General features: G+C 43.0%; 1 protein-coding gene across 50 annotated transcripts in view; it reads right to left on the reverse strand.

The window, feature by feature from the left end:
* Window positions 1-16742, reverse strand: part of Map4k4 (mitogen-activated protein kinase kinase kinase kinase 4) — a 150997-nt gene that overhangs the window by 55067 nt on the left and 79188 nt on the right. For all 50 annotated transcript variants that reach the window (XM_052745067.1, XM_052745065.1, XM_052745045.1 and 47 more), the window contains exons 4-7: window positions 9340-9465; window positions 7980-8090; window positions 3546-3636; window positions 216-346 (exon numbers count right to left, since the gene is read on the reverse strand). In XM_052745067.1, the coding sequence (XP_052601027.1) occupies window positions 216-346; window positions 3546-3636; window positions 7980-8090; window positions 9340-9465 (459 nt within the window). The remainder of the gene's footprint in view (window positions 1-215; window positions 347-3545; window positions 3637-7979; window positions 8091-9339; window positions 9466-16742) is intronic.

Raw genomic sequence — 16742 nt, forward strand, 5'->3', positions numbered from 1 at the left:
CGTTCTCAGTGAGATCATAAATGAAGCAATAGACCAACAGTAACAAAGCGGTATCTTAGCACAGGACTGCCTGGAAAACCTGCATTCAACAGTCTGTGCGTTTCTCACTGAAACCCAGTAGGTATGAGGGGTGTGCAATTGACAGGCAAGCCTCCAGTCCTCTGCAATGCTAAGGACCCACGGACGGCCCGGAAGAGCAGGTCAGTGCCTCTTACTCTGTAGTCATAGGTGGCGTCCGGGTTCTCATCACAGGCAATGACCTCAGGAGCCATCCAGTAGGGTGTGCCTATGAATGTATTTCTCCGTCCAACCGTCCTGTCCAGCTGGGCACTCACACCAAAATCAACTGAGGAACAAAAAGCAAGGGAAAGTGGAGCACAATTAACAAAGAAGAAAAACACTGTAAGGTGTCACAGTAAACAAAACCAACACTGCTTTGTCAACTGCAGAACTCTTCAGGCAGGCAGCACTGGAAAGCAGTGCCCCTCTCAGAGCAAGGACAAAAAGACTGCAATGAAGACCCTGTTCCCAGTCCAGAAGAACCAAAGAGGCCTGGCCTCAACGGCCAGGGACCAGCAGAGGGCCTATTACAGGAACAATAATGGTGTTCGCACTTTAAAAAAAATGTGTGTGTCAAAAGCAAGTGCAAATTAAAGAAAGCCCCAAGTTTAGGAGAACGGACCTAAGGCTCACCCTAGATTAGCTCTGCAGTGCACGGTGGTTTTCTTGGAAAGAACACGGAGAAAGGCTCCAGGTTAGTGAGAGCTGTCTGTAAGACTGCCTTGACAGACTCTTGCTCTCCCCATTCCCAGAGCTGATTCTACATACAGACCCCAGGCTAATACACCATACGGCACCAAATAAAGGGAGTCATGAATACACAAAGGGGCCGGTGAGATGGCTAAGCAGATAAGAGAGCTTAAAGGAACTCAATGTACAAACTCAGGGACCTGAGGTCCATTCCTGGTCCTATGTAAAGGTGGATGGGAAGAACAGACTCCAGTTATTCTATGACCTCCACACGTGTTGTGGCACTTGCACCCACAAATACACATCATGTTTATGTAAACACACACACACACACACACACACACACACACACACACACACACACACACACGTTGTGGCACTTAGACCCACAAATACACATCATGTTTATGTAAATGTAAACACACACACACACCAAAACAAATAAACCCACAATAAACATTCCCCAAAACAGCTGGGATTTCAGTTGACTTTTCAGAGTAACTTCTACTTCCTAGGAATTTAATGATGGTGGTCTAGAAGAAAGTTAATGGATGGGAGGCAGGGTTGGCAGAAAGCCCACATGCTAGATGTTTGCCCATCAGTATTTGCCCCCATCATCAGAGCCCATACACTGCCATGAGCCCAGCAGGAGGGCAGAGAAGAGGAGCAGCTCACACAAATGGGTCTACAAAACACTAGACACCTGGCAGGGGTCACACATTTCGCTTCTCTGGACAGAACAAGTTCAGGGAACAGTAGGCTTACCTGTTGACTTCCTCAACACACAGACAACAGAATCAGGACAAAAAGACTAATAATTAAGCTTTCTAGAACCTTGGCTAGCAACAGCAACCGACGACTGGGCAACTACTGAGGGCATCAGTCTCGGGGTCAGGAGGTCAGTGCATGGACACACACCACCAAGGACAGTGCAAGTGTTCCAGGTTGGCCCTAAGGGGACTTTCCACCTGTCAGAGCAGCTGCAGACAACCAGTTAGCACAGGCACTGAGGAAGAGAGCAGTGATCTGAACTTTAAAAAGCAACTTCTAGGGCTCAGACCTTTGGGAAAAGGGAGAATAGATTGTTGAATGTACAAAGGAAAAATAATGTGATCCTTTAGTAGAAAAAAAGTTAATGCGGATTCGGTTTTAACAGAGTAAAATTAAATGAGAATAGATTCAGGTGTCACTAGGGGATACAGGGAACACTGTAATCATTTAGAAGCCACCTCTAGGAAACAGCACCCACAAAGACATCTGTCAAATACCTACAACACTGAAGACACTACTCCAGGTCCTAGATGAAAAGACACCAGGGATTAAAACAATCCTGGCTGCTGGACTCCAGAATATTCTAGTAAAGGAGAATGTTTTCTTTTATTTGAGAAATGCCATACAATCTCAATAGAATTATAAATTATCAACTGTACTATAAAAAGGGGGCAGGAGTCCAAGGTAAATCAGAGAGCCAGAGAAAGCCCCTGAAAACAGGAAAAAATGGTAACTCTGAAAATGAGGACAAGCATTGCCAACAGTAAATGCAGAGGTCCTGGGGCAGGGTCTAAGAAGTAAAGGCAAACAGAGAAACAGCTGTGTCTGAGTGATCACTCAATGCATCTCAAAGCATCTTGATTGACTTTTGATGACTCTATTTATCTATCATTTCTTTGTTCTATTACTAGGAAAACTTCATAAAATTGCTTCCATGTTATAACATGAAGAAAAAGTGAAGAGGGTCAGAGGATGGGGCAGGAAAGTAGCAGGGGCCAGATCCACATTTTTAATAAGCCAGAGCAAGAAGTGTGAATTTTTATGAGGCAAAACAGGCAATCATTAAGGGTGTCTGTTTCTGTGTGTGTGTGTGTGTGTGTGTGTGTGTGTGTGTGTGTGTGTGTGTGTGTGTGTGTCTGTCTGTCTGTCTGTCTGTTTATCTATCTGTCTGTCTGTCTCTCTGCCCCCTTCTGCCCCCTCCTCCCTCCCTTCTTCTGATTTCACACCCCAGGCTGGCTTCAAACTCACAACCTTCCTGCTTCAGCCTCCCAAGTACTAGGAATACACTATGCCAGGCACCACTCAGGGTAAAGTAAAAAAGTCTGACTTTTAATGACAGTACAGGGCTGAAAGCGTGCCGAAGTCTTAAGTTCCTGGGTTTGGGCCTTATGGTGGTTTGAATAAAATGGCCCCCACAGGCCCATGGGAGTGGCACGATTAGGAGGTAAGGCCTTGTTGGAGCAGGTGTGGCCTTGCTGGAGGAAGTATGCCATTGGGGGCAGGCTTCGTGGTTTCAGAAGCTCACGCCAGGCCTAGTGGCTCACTGTCTCTTCCTGCCACCTGTGGATTCAAATATAATCTCAGCTATCTCTCCAGCATCATGTCTGCCTACATGCTCCCATGCTCCCCATCATGATGATAATGGACTGAACCTCTGAACTGTAAGCTAGCCAGCCTCATTAAATGTGTTCCTTTGTAAGAGCTGCCATGATGTCTTTTCACAGCAATAGAAATCTAACCAAGATAGGCCTCATCAGTCCCCCTCCCTCCCTCAAAGTTAATCAAAACAAGAAATTAAAGGACTCCATTTGGCTGCTCTATCCAGACAGAGTGGACTACAGAGCATGGGTGGGGAGGCTGGTACCTGACTAAGCAATGACCCAGTTCTCTTACTCTTAAGGTGGTGGTGGGGGGAGGGGCACAAACATTAACAGAATGAACTTTTACAAAGTGTTAAAGGGCATGGCATGTTGCTGCCTTGTACCAGGTGGGTGCACAGAACCTCACACTCATCAGCCACGTACCAAGTTTCACCTCCGCATTCTCTGTCAGCAGCACGTTCTGTCCCTTGATATCTCGGTGAATAACGTGGTGAATATGGAGATGTGCCAGTCCCTGAAAAGGAAAGCAGAGCTGAGTTTCAGTTCTCTGTCTCTGTGAGTAGACAGCCAGGAGCACCCTTTAGAGTAAGGTGTACACGTGGGCCAAGGTTTTGTAATCCACATTTAGAACATGGAATTTACCCTTGGCACGTTCCCAGGAAGGCACTGCCAGCCTTGCCACACACACAGAAAGCAGTGGGCTGGGTTTTCCCTCTGGGACGGTCAGAACCACTTTCGAGCTGTGCCTATGACACGAGTGTTGGATTGCCAGCTCCAGTTGTTCTGCTGTAATTTGTGCTATTTGCGTACAGGATAGCTCCCTTCCCACGGCAAATGTCTGTCTTTCAGCGGGTAACCTTGTGAACTTATCTGAGCTAGACCCATCCCAGGGGAACAGCAAAGAATTAGAGAAGGGCTTAAAATCTAGCTCCTAAAACGCAGGCCTGTCTTCCCACTACACAGAACAATGGTTAAGTGCTGATATGCCCCACTTCCATCCAAATGTAAAATAATTCTGCCACCAGAAGGGCCTTGTGCAGGAATAAAATACCTTTCTTCCCTAGGAAAACAAGCACACCTGGCATAGAGCACGTTTTGATGTCCTTGTATCTAGACGGAGCCCAACATCATCTCTCCAGAGGTGGTAGGAGACACCGCTGGATCCACTGTGTGTGGTGTGAAGGCATCAATGCACCACTGCCACAACTTATTTACCCTTCTCTTCCCGGCTAGAGAGGCCCCACCCCAGAACGTGTCTCCTTAAGACACAAACAACCTATTGATTCTGAAATGCCTCAGAACTACTTGTAAGGGGCTTGATTTTTCCATATATATATTTATTAAATAAAAGGGGGGCTGCGGTGGTGGTGGAGGCAGGCAGAGTCTTTACTGTGTAGCCCAGCCTGACTTTAGACCTGAAAACTCAGCTTCGAGAGCTAGGACCACAGGCCTATGCTATCGAGCCTCTCACTCTCACCGCTCTGCAGCTCTAGATCACTACCTTTCCAAGCATGGTGGGTTCGAAAGTCATCTACTAATCTGCCAGCGAAACAGAACACAGCTTATATGATACTGACGTATTCGTCATCATTATATAAGGTACAGTGATCATACAAGGAGGTTGGGATGGGAACCCTGAACAGATGGCTCTTCAGTGCTCTGATGGAAGCACCTCCGCTCCCCCTCTCAGCATGCTAAGCTATCCAACACTGAAAGAGCCAACTGAAGTCACTCCATCCTTACAGAACTTCTACTTCTAAGCTTCAGTTCACTTTGGTTTTTTAACTTGCATGAACTTCCTCTTGACCCTCCACATCTTCCAACAAACACAAGCAGCCCTGTCTCCTCACACAGTTATGGCTTATGTGCAATCCTGCACACTTTCAGCAGCAAGTATGGGAAACTATGCCCGTTTCTCAGTCCATACTGTGGAAGGATCACTGCTTCTACTCAGAAAACAGTTCACAATACAGCTACCTTGAAGTGCACCTACTCAGAACAAACAAGAGAACAAGAATGAGTACATGTCCTTATAGGAAGCACCTTGGAGCCAAGCCTGAACTAAGGTAAAGACTCCAGGTCCATAGCTACTCCGGAAACAGCCTGTCCAAAATCAACTGGGTCGGTCAGTGTTTCTGCACTAGGAAATGGTTTTCTTCTAAGTCTACCTGATTTGACTACCTGAGACAAATGAGCGGTCAAACTGCCCCTCCACATTGGTGATGTAAAGTCCTAAGTTCTCGTCTTCAGTATGAAATAATGCTTTCTACCAAAACGAGAAAACTGCTGCCTAGAACGTGAGTGGGCAGGGAGGAAGGAAACGGCTTTGCGGCAAACCTTGTGGTCCTCACCGTTTCAGCAGACTAGTTCAACAGAGTACTCTGACAGCCGTGGTCTACAGACTTAGGACCCTTGCCTGATCTAGTCTTCTCTAATATCACGAAGGGGTGGGGAAAACTTTTCCACAGAGAAACCAGCTACCTCCAACAGCATGTGAGAGCCTAGATGACCCCCGGGGCTGCCTTTTACATGAGACCTCACCTCCATCTTGCTTCCGTGCTTTCTCTAACAACACTAACATAACGCCTAAAACAAACACCAGCGCATAATAGGGGGCATTTCTTTGTTTTGAACTAAAACTGCCACAGAAAATTGTTACTGTAGATGGCTCCTGAGTGGAGAAGGTTCTTATTAAAAATGCTCACTGAGAAGGAAACAGTCAGCAGCATTTCAAAAGGATGACATTTACCACCACACCGACTAGAGATAGGAGCAACCTGGTCTTCCCTTCAGTGCTCCTGAGGTCAACAGTGACAAAATACTAAAGCAAATACATTATACTTGACAGGTAAACTGTTTCCCCCAGGTATACAAAAACAGGTAAATCATCTTTGATGTCTGAGAGACCTCTTATGTCTATAACATTATGCTAAAAGCACAGATTTCTCTACTTGAGAATCTCCTATCTGCCAGGCATGTGCTCTACCCCTGAGAGTGCAGCACACAGGAAGCCAAGGCAAGAGCCCACAAGTCTAAAGCTACAACACACAAGAAAGGTATGTCTATTTCTGAACAGAATGGTATCCATCAAGCTCCTCAAATCTATACCTAAGCAGCTCTATGATCCAGCCTTTGCTGCTGTACCCTGCCAATCACCACTGAGCGCGTACAGCAGCAGCAGTTTTTCCCCTTTAGGTTCGGTAATATCCATAAAAGGTAAGCATCTTTTAGGCCAGCCTGGTCTACAGAGCGAGATCCAGGACAGGCACCAAAACTACACAGAGACATCCTGTCTCAAAACCCTTCCCCAAAAAAGAAAGAAAAGAAGCACCTGAAATCTTAATAAGTACAAGTCTGAGTAATTATAAAAGTATGGCTCTCCTACCATCGGACTCCCTACCTCACACTGGTGTGTGAAGGAAATTTTTTGGAAGGCTCCATAAAACATATGAGCAAAGAGAAATTAAAACATTTCTCTAGGAATTCTAGTTGGCAGTTTTTAAACTTGCAGTCTTCCATGAATCTTAAATATAAAAAGTAAATTTAGCTACAATAAAAAAAAATGACTAACTCGTTACCAAACTTTAGTAGGGAAATAAGAAGTAAAATTTCAATGTAAGCTCAGAGTCTTTATTTTTAAATATGGAGGATAAATATGCAGCCAAGTAATTTAAGTATGCAATTTAGGGATGAAGGAAAAGAAAAACTGTGGTAGTGGAATGAAAGACATCCTTTAGCAACTCACATGCAGCTTTCAGATATGAAGCCCTGAAAACCCCGTGTGTTGTTAGGATGGCTTTTCCACTGAAAGAAATCATTTAGTGGCTAAAAAACAGCAATTCAGAAACTTGCTCTGAGCTCATTAGCCATCTTTGTCATTGGCTGTAAATAACATTAAGCATTAGGACTCTACTTCATAAATATTCCAAGAGATTCTAATAGCTAATGCCAAAGTCCACTGAAGATTTTGGAAACCAGCACTCAGTACTGTTAGTATTGATCTGTAGCCTCTCCCCAAGCTGCCTACAGCACAACAGTTCAGGCTCATTTCTCATCTTCTTCACCTCCATCCCCTTTAAATGGCAAAGGGAAGGGGCTACTAGGTACTCTTATAATAACAACAAAGACAAACTCAGAGAAATACAGTTACCCTTGAGTATATCTGGAGACTGCTTCCAGAGTACCATAACCTCATCCATATAAAATATGAGCATGCAGTCAGGCAGTGATGGTACATACCTTTAATCCTAGCACTTAGGGGACAGAGGCAGGTGGATCTCCAGGCTCGAGGCTAGCATGGTCTACATAGCAAGTACCAGGATAGCCAGGGCTACATAGAGAAACCCTGTCTCAAAAACACCAAATTAAATATATAAACATGTTTATATATGTATATGTATGTATATATATGTATATGTATATACATACATATGTGAGCATGCTCAAGTTCCTATTACAATGGTGCAGTGTTTGCATATAAGTTACACATATTCTCTTCTTTAGGTCATGCTCATAATATTAGGATGGCATAGCTATTATACTGCATTACCTATGCAGTAACGACAAGAGGGAAGCTGTATATTCTGTACACAGCAACTTGTTTCAAGTGTTTTCCAACCACACAAGCCAAGCTCTCAGGTAAGAAGTGCTACATTCTTGGTTTTTTTTCAAACAAAAAATTCACCCCTTTCAGAGTGGAAAGTTTCAAACCATGATGTAGAATAAACTACTACTGAGGTACAGAGCATCCTTGGCTATTGAAATAGGTAACTACCTCTCTATGTGGCATACACCCAGGATTCAGGCGAAGATGGAAGCATGAGGTCAGAATGCAACACTTCACTTCACTTTCCTTACCCTGAGGATTTCTCTGGAGATGTAAGCAATCCAGTCTTCTTTGAGTGTGTTCCCTTTGGTGTTCTTCACAAGGTCTGTGATGGACCCAGCTCCACAAAACTCCATAACAAGCTACAGGGCAGACAAGACAGATGAAAACAATCACACCCCAGACTGAGTACGCGTCCAAGTCCGAACACACAGCCCTATCACCTGCTTCCCTCAACACCTGGGCACATGCATGACCATGGTGGACGCATCCAAGTAAGAACAGGTTGCTTTCCAAAGAGTATATTCACACAGTCCAGGAGACTGAGCATGCACATGTCTGGGTGGCAATTTTCATGTGTTTCTTCCCTCCCTCCCTCTCGAAGAGCATTTTGCTGGTCATTACTACCAAACTACGAGAAATCAGTATTCCAGAAGTTCTTCCTTGAGATGTGCTGTTTTTCATACATTATGATCTTCAAATTATTTCATAATATTTCCTATTAACTGAGTTTAAATCAAAAGGGAAATGGTACTTTTAAGCAATTACATAGTTTTGAAAATACCTATCTATAATACTAGACACAGTAACAACTACGCTTGTAAACTTCTTTGTCAATTGTTGGTATTATTTCCCAAACTAATGGGTTCTTTCCAGAAAGTCCTTGCCTGTGCCCGTATCAGTGTTCCCTATGTTGTCCTCTAACAGTGTCACAGTTTCAGATCTTACACTAAGATCTCTGATCCATTTTCAATTGTTTTTGTACATCATGAGAGCTGGCAATCTAGCTCCAATCTTCTGAGTGACTTTCCCCAGAGTCATCTGTTTTAGAAGCTGCTCTCTAATGTATGCTTCTGACATCTTTGTCACACATCAGTAGCTATGACTGTGCAGATTTGCTTCCTGATACTCAATTCCACCCTACTCTTCCTTTTACCTCTCTCATGTTGGTACCAAGCTGCTAATGTTTTCTACATTAGCCTTTTAAAAATCATTAGAAGAAGCTATCAATCTATCTTCTTGCCTTATAAATTCAATACCTTCAGTTTAATTCATGCAGCTTGCACAGATGAGTCTCTCAGTCATCGTTTGAATATAACTTTTTGAAGGTTGAATGCACTGGAATTTCCTGTTCATAATAAACTACTATCATCGAAGTTACTAATGAATGGCTGACAACATCACACTTTCTTGAGCTTTCTATGAAACAGCTTCCTGTAAAATGGCCTCCATTCCCGATCTCCTTGCCATAGTACAGACATAGGACAGGGAAGCTTAAGGATAACAAGTCCTTTTGGTTTTGTTTCCATTCTCCATGGTCCCTGTGAAGTCCTTAATTCCCTTATTACATTAAGCACAAAGCACACCAAAGGCTCGCAAGCATCTACCTACCCAGAGTTGGTCATCATGTCCTGGAGGGCTCTTTTTAATGAAAGCACCATAGTATGTTGCAATATTCCTATGATGAGAATATTTCTTCAGCATATTTATCTCCAGTTTGATTTCTTCCTCTTCATCCTTAAGAAAAAAGTAACAAAACATGTGGCTTCTGAATGATTTGCTTTCCTCCCACACAAGCAAACAGAGACAGGAGGAGCAGAAGCTCCTCCATTCTCAGCTCACCCTTCTGAATGTGACCAAGAGAAATGAGAGACAGACAACAAGTGTGACAAACAGCAGGATGAACCAGGGCAGAGTACCAGCCTGATTCCCCCACTACCTGTGACCTCAGGCTACTTACTCTAGTTCTAGGAGGCAGTTTGCTCAAGTGAAACAACACCCCCCACACGCCCCACCCCCCAACCCCTCCACCCTTGTGTAAAAGGTAATTTGACTGATACTATTTCAATTAATCATTAGGAAAGGCTGTTTCCTCCTTAGGAGACATTTATGAATACACTTAAGAACAGGTTTGCAAGGTATCAGACAGGTAACAACACATGGCTTCCAGGGGTGGTGTACTAGGTTGCACTTGGGGCCGACCTCCATACACAGATTGTTTCAGACTAAGCTCTTCCTTATGCCTGCTGCTATATTAGTAAGCTGAGCAGCAGGAGAAAAAGAGAGTCCTGGTGAGACGATGGGAAGAGGGGAAAGAAGGAAACAGATAGACATACAGGCACAAAAACGTAAATCAGTTGTCCTGTGAGTGCTAAAAGGTGAGAAGTCACAGTCTCCACCTCTCTCCCACACACTCGGGGAAGAAAGTGCATCAATCAGCATGGCCATTTTATTCTGTTACCTGCTGCACATACTGACAAACCTCCTGTAAGAGGGCAGGTTAGGAAAGCTCTCTAAGCATCATCCAAATGAAGGAAAATTAGAATTAAAATTAGAAAATCATACATGGAGTGTGTGGTGTGTGTGTGTGTGTGTGTGTGTTCATGTGCGTGCACGCAGGAATCAGCCTTGTGGTAAGAAAGCACGGTGTAAGTTCTTCAGGTAAAGTTCATGATTAAATCTCTCAAATTCCTTATGCACTCCATTGCTGCCACTTCCTTAGAGTTCCGCACAAACACACCCACTCCACATTCACGCTCTTCCCTTCTCGTGGAATAATTTGAGTAATATACAGGTGTGCATACATGCATGTTCAGTGAAGCACAGGAGAGTACCCACGAATGTGCATGTGTGTATATGTGTACAGGCACAAAGTCTGAAGACATCAATTGCTTTAGGCAAGCATCAATAGAAGCTTTCTTAAAGCCTTAAAGAAGGAAAATATTATACTCTATCACTACTATACTTTAAAATAAAAGATAACTATCATTAATTAGATATTAAAAGTAAGATGAAAGAAAATAGAAGAAAAATATTAAATACAATTCCAGTTATACATTTTGCTTTAGAAACCAAACACCTAAGAAGGCGTGCAGTCATCTTAAAGCAGTGATTCTAAGGATGGCAGATCTCCTCCTGGGTATCATTGCCAAAAAAAGATACGTTATATCAAAGACACAGATATTGGAATGTTGCAGAACATTCTGCAAATACAGTGATCTTGTAACTTCCACAGGAGAGGACTGTCAACAAAGCAGCAGAGTGGTCAAATATAGTCTCTATAATGACTCTCCTCTGAGTCTGCCTTGTGCAGAGGAAAACCATACCAAATGTGTATCATTTCAACAAGGCATTCAAACATGGTCGTGTTCAAAGCAGCAATGGAAACTGGAATAATAATTATGGTTATAGTAACTATCTTAATTCTACACAAAACTAGCATTTAACCTGGCTGATATAGAAAAAAAAATTCTTCTATCTGAATTTTGTCTTCAAAGGAACTTTATATTAAAATAAAAAGGAGTAATAATTAACAAAAGCAGAAAGAAACAAGTCCCTAACAAAACTAAGAATTCTTGATTCATAGAAAGGCTTTAATTGTGTTCTTTATCTGTACATGCACCTCCTATGTACAGAATAATATACATGAGGTGTGAAACGGTGGTTGGCAAGGAACACTTGTGGCCTGCTTACAAAGCCATCTAATGCCACTCCTGGAAGGGCCACAGCTAAACATATGCTCCAAAGAGCCAAATAGCCCATTCCTCACATTAGCTGTAGCCAGGAGACCATAAGAGAAACTAAAGATCTGATCTATTTTATTTTAATAAAAAAATTAATAACCATATAGAAATTTGGAGTATTAAAAAAAAAGTACATAGCCAGGTGTGATGGGCACGCCTTAAATCCAAGCCCTTTGAGGCCAGCTTCTTCTACATACAGAATTGCAGGCCTCGGATACACAGTGAGATCTTGTCTTTACAGAGAATACATGTACAAAACAAAAGATTACTTTAAAGGTAGGAAAAAGTGAAAACATTAACTTTGTTTTACAGTTCAATCGCCAACCCTCAGTTCACTGCTGTACGAGCTGTCCTGGTTTAGAGACATGGTTACCCATATATCCTCCACTCCCCACTTTCTTCACTCTCTATCTTGCTTGATTTTTCCCAGGGTCATTGTCCCATCCCACTAGACAAGAGATGCTACTTCCTGGCTGAGAATAAACGCTACCCAAGAGTCTCCCATCAGCAGCTCCCTGAAGAGTCTGACTAGCTGCAATGCACTTTTTCCTTTGAGTAACAGAAAGCAATTCTTCTAGGATCTAGCTGTTCATCATGTTAAGAAGTCAAGAGCTTCCAAAGGTACTAAGTTCCATAACCCACTGATTAAAAAGCAAACACATATTCTGAAGTCGTTAAAGCTTAAATTCAGTGCTGTCCACTGGTCTGAAAATGTTGAGTATGTATATTCATAAATATGATTGGCAGATTTTCATGGCATCATTTCTGCTAATTCTAACATCTCTAGACAAAAACACATTATTGTGTTCTGTAGTCATACTGCACCATGACAAGATTCACACCGTAACACCTCCAAAACCGGGCAGGGGGAGGCCTGGAATCCCAGCATCTGGGAGACTGAGGCAGGAAGACTATGCAAGTTTATAGACTATCTAATGGGACTCATCTCAAAAAGGGAAACTGGGTTACAACTTAGAGTCAATGAAATACAAGACCTTAAGTGCAATCAAATTTAACAGTAGCCTTTCTATAGGACCGAAACATCATCTAGAGATACAGTGATCATATTCATTTACTTGCCAAAATATGCCCTAGGGGTCTTATGACCTAGTAGTCAAGCCATAAGCCATAAGAAACTCGACTACAAAGAACACCGAGAGGAAATCGTGGTCTCCTTTCCAAAGTACTGTTTTAGGATGATGTAATGTAATAGATACTCTGAACACTACTTCTGCTGTTTTCATGATTTTAAAATAGATGACTACTGCATATCTAATACAAAGACATTTGGCACCACTTATTGTCCTTTTCTGACTTATTATGAAGGCCTAGCCTTGGAGGAAAGAACATCAGAAATACAGATTGGGACAATCACAGCTAGAATCCTAGGACTAACACTTAGTATGCTACAGTCTACATTGTCTTTAGACTACACCTATAATGAACCAAGTTTTGAGTTGCAATTTCCTTTGACCATTAGTTTAAAGTAAATTTGGGAGTTGGAGAGATGGCTCAGCAATTAAAAGCACTGGCTGCTCTTCCAGAGGACCCAAGTTCTATACCCAGCACCCACATGGAGGCTCACAACCATCTAGAACTCCATTTCCAGGGGATCCAATGCCCTCTCCTGGCCTCCATAGGGACAAGGTATACATGTGGTTCATAGACATGTATGCAGGAGAAACACCCATATACATAAAATAAATACACGTTTTCTAAAAGAATAAGATTGGTAGACTCATGTCAACATTTAATAGACACACACATACCACCACCAAAGTAAACACCTTATTTAAGTAGAGGATAAAGCAGTAAACAGACTTGAGGATGACATTTAAACAAATAGCTGAACTGACAAAGCTATACACAGAAAGCTTATGTATCATCCCATGGGTCTAGTTGTGAGTCCAAATTACTGTGTCCTTCAAACTCTACTTTAGGGGTGCCAAGATGATCACAAATAGGAGGATCTGGAGGATGGGGTGGGAGCTTCTTGGAGCAAAAGGGAAGAGGGCTCTCTTCTGGTTTCCTCCAATGGTGAGGCAGCTGCTGACCCCCACTTAGTGAGTTAATGCAGCTGGTGCCAATTAGCATTTTGGCTTCTGACCAACAGGAGCAATTCTCATAGAAAAGGTCTTTGTCTGGAGCTGGGTTCTGACAGTGGATGAGCTTTCAGTTGGCTCCCTGGCTATCAGAGGACTGGGGGCTGGGAGGAGCCAACATCTGCACAGCATTAATTTGCACAGGCAGCCATGGGCTGTAAATGAGGCAAATGAAAAGCACTGCCCACTTCACCATCTGAGCACACAGGGTGCATAGTCTTAGTTTGGCTTTTGTCTCTTAATGTCCCCTTTGGTGGCGTTCTGAAGGAAGTTTATTCTGCAGTGCCGTAAGTATGCTAGGTGAGTGCTCTACCACTGAGCGACCATCTCCAGCCCTGTTGTGTTCCCTTCAACTGTTGCTTTGAGCCCTTCCTGTCCAAATCCTCTCTCATTCCACTGATGGCAGGCAGTATTGTCTGATCAGAAACAGGCAGCCCTCGGAGATGCTAACTGGGATGCAAGAGGACTGAGAAATGCTCTGAGTTTACCATCTTTCCACCTGGCTTCACAGAATTAAACATCAGTTATTGACAGCTGAACAACTAAAGGGGCAACCGAGGGTCTTTGTGAGGAGGGAGAAAAAGGCCGCTAGAGAGACAAATGGTCTCTCTGGAGGATTTCTGCACTGAGATGTACAACTGAACGTGTTCCTGAAAGAAAATGCCTGCTTCTTAAGAACAGTTTACAGTCAACTGCTACTCGGCTCTTCCTTATGCCTGCAAACTGAAAGAAAATAAGATATTTCAACTTACAGAGTCCTGGGAGATCTGAGTGTTACTCAACACATGCCAAGTAAGATAGCACAGAATCAATTAAGTATAATTTGATTCAAACATAAAAAGTTACAAATTTTAAATTTGCCATTCAACAATATGTAAATGAAGACAATTTTACAGATTCTAGAAGAGGGCACATTTTAGAACAAAATTTAAGATTATGGGATCAGGTCACAAGAATGACAGTCTTCACATGAAACAAGGATGACTTTTCTGCTACTCACATCACCAGGGAGGCTACCTGGAAAACAGGACCCCAAGAAAGACACAGGGATCACCCAATGACAGAGAAATGGAATGAGATCTACATGAACAGCCTGGACATGAGTGGGGGTAATGAAAGGCGAGGGTTGAGGGAAAGAGAGCTTGGGGGAGCGGGAGATCCCAGCTGGATCAACAACAGAGAGGGAGAACAAGGAATAGGAGACCATGGTAAATGAAGACCACATGAGAATAGGAAGAAGCAAAGTGCTAGAGAGGCCCACAGAAATCCACAAAGATACCCACACAACAGATTGCTGGCAATGGTCGAGAGACAGCCCGAACTGACCTACTCTGGTGATGGGATGGCCAAACACCCTAATTGTTGTGCTAGAAACCTCATCCAACTACTGAGGGATCTGGACGCAGAGATCCATGACTAGGCCCCGGGTGGATCTCTGGGAGTCCAATTAGCGAGAATGAGGAGGGTTTATATGAGCGAGAATTGTTGAGACCAAGGTTGGATAAAGCACAGGGACAAATAGCCAAATGAATGGAAACACATGAACTATGAACCAATGGCTGAGGGGTCCCTACTGGATCAGGCCCTCTGAATGGGTGAGACAGTTGATTGGCTTGATCTGTTTGGGAGGCATCCAGGCAGTGGGACCAGATCTTGTGCTCATTGCATGAGTTGGCTGTTTGAAACCTGGGGCCTATGCAGGATTGTTTGGCTCGGCCTGGGAGGAGGGGACTAGACTTACCTGGACTGAGTCTACCAGGTTGACCTCAGTCTGTGGGGAAGGCTTTGCCCTGGAGGAGATGGGAATGGGGGGGGGGGTTGGGGGGAAGGTGAGGGGGACGGGAGGGGGGGAGAACAAGGGAATCCGTGGCTGATATGTAGAACTGAATTGTATTGCAAAATAAATTAAAAAAAAAAAAAAAAGAAAAAAGAAAAAAAAAAAAAAGAATGACAGTCTTCAAAATTAACATCCTCATCCAAATCACTCAGTACTACAGTAAAAACTCTTCACGAAAATTAATATAACCAAAGTGAAAAATCACATATGCACAAAGGTTGCTCAAAATCTAGAAGAAAAACTCTTGAACATATCCCGTATTAATATTAAAGTCACACTCCTTTTATGTAACTGAATAATCAGTGTACTTATTTTGATAATGGCCTTGTCCTTGAAGCTCTTCTTTGTCTAATGGCACATCTAGTCAGAACAGCCCTCAGCGTCCTCTATATCTTTCTCTACCCAAGTTGGTCTCTTGCTGAGTATTATGATCAGACCTCAAGAGTCACCAATTGTCGCATGTGACTAAAAACAAACAAGTCCCACCATGAAAGAATGAAACAAACTTGAGATCGCAACTAAAAGACGAACACAGGGAGCAGAACCCTTTCCATGAAGGAGACCAAGAAATCACAGAAGCCCAACGCACAACTCCATGACAAAGTCCCACCAAAAGGCACAGCACAGGATGACTTTCATCAAGTCCACTAACACACTATTTTTCTAGGTTCCTGAACTACTGGACTGGACAAAGTTTCATGTCTACACACAGGTATCATGGTCAGTCCCAATCTATAAGGCAAAATACCATAGGTATAAGTGTTTTGAATAATAAAACCTCAAGTAGTCCAAATTTATTTCCAAAACCAAATTGTGATTACACTTCAACATTTTAAAGGCCCAAACTTTTAAATTGTAAGAACAACAACAACAACAAAAAAAAAAGGAATCCAAAATCTAAAACACCCAAAGCTAGCAAAGCAGTCATGACCTTGGCAATGAAACGTGACCATCCACAATGCAAATGTGCACTTGTTTAGATAGCTACAGCAGGTTAAATAAGTGTGCAGAGGAAGGAGGAAGAGGAGAAGACTCTACTACAGACTATCTCTAGGTGAGTTTCTTCTGTAATCTTCTAATTTTCTACATGGCCATGCAATATTTAACTAACTCTGAAAATAAATAAATAATGGTTTATGGGACAGGAATCAGCCCCATGAGAACTTTCTGTCAGTTCTTAAGGTCTGCCTCCATGTTTGTCTCCCATCCTCTGCCTCCCATCCCTAATGTTGGAGGGTTACTGCCAAACCTGAAGAACCACACAGCCTAGCTGGGACTTGGCCAGAGGCATTCCAAGGCCTCAGGCTTGTTCCTTCTTGTCTGCTGTGACTA

The sequence above is a fragment of the Peromyscus californicus genome, unplaced genomic scaffold, assembly GCF_007827085.1.
Source record: "Peromyscus californicus insignis strain IS unplaced genomic scaffold, ASM782708v3 Scaffold_19__1_contigs__length_69161282, whole genome shotgun sequence".
NCBI classification, from domain to species: domain Eukaryota; kingdom Metazoa; phylum Chordata; class Mammalia; order Rodentia; family Cricetidae; genus Peromyscus; species Peromyscus californicus.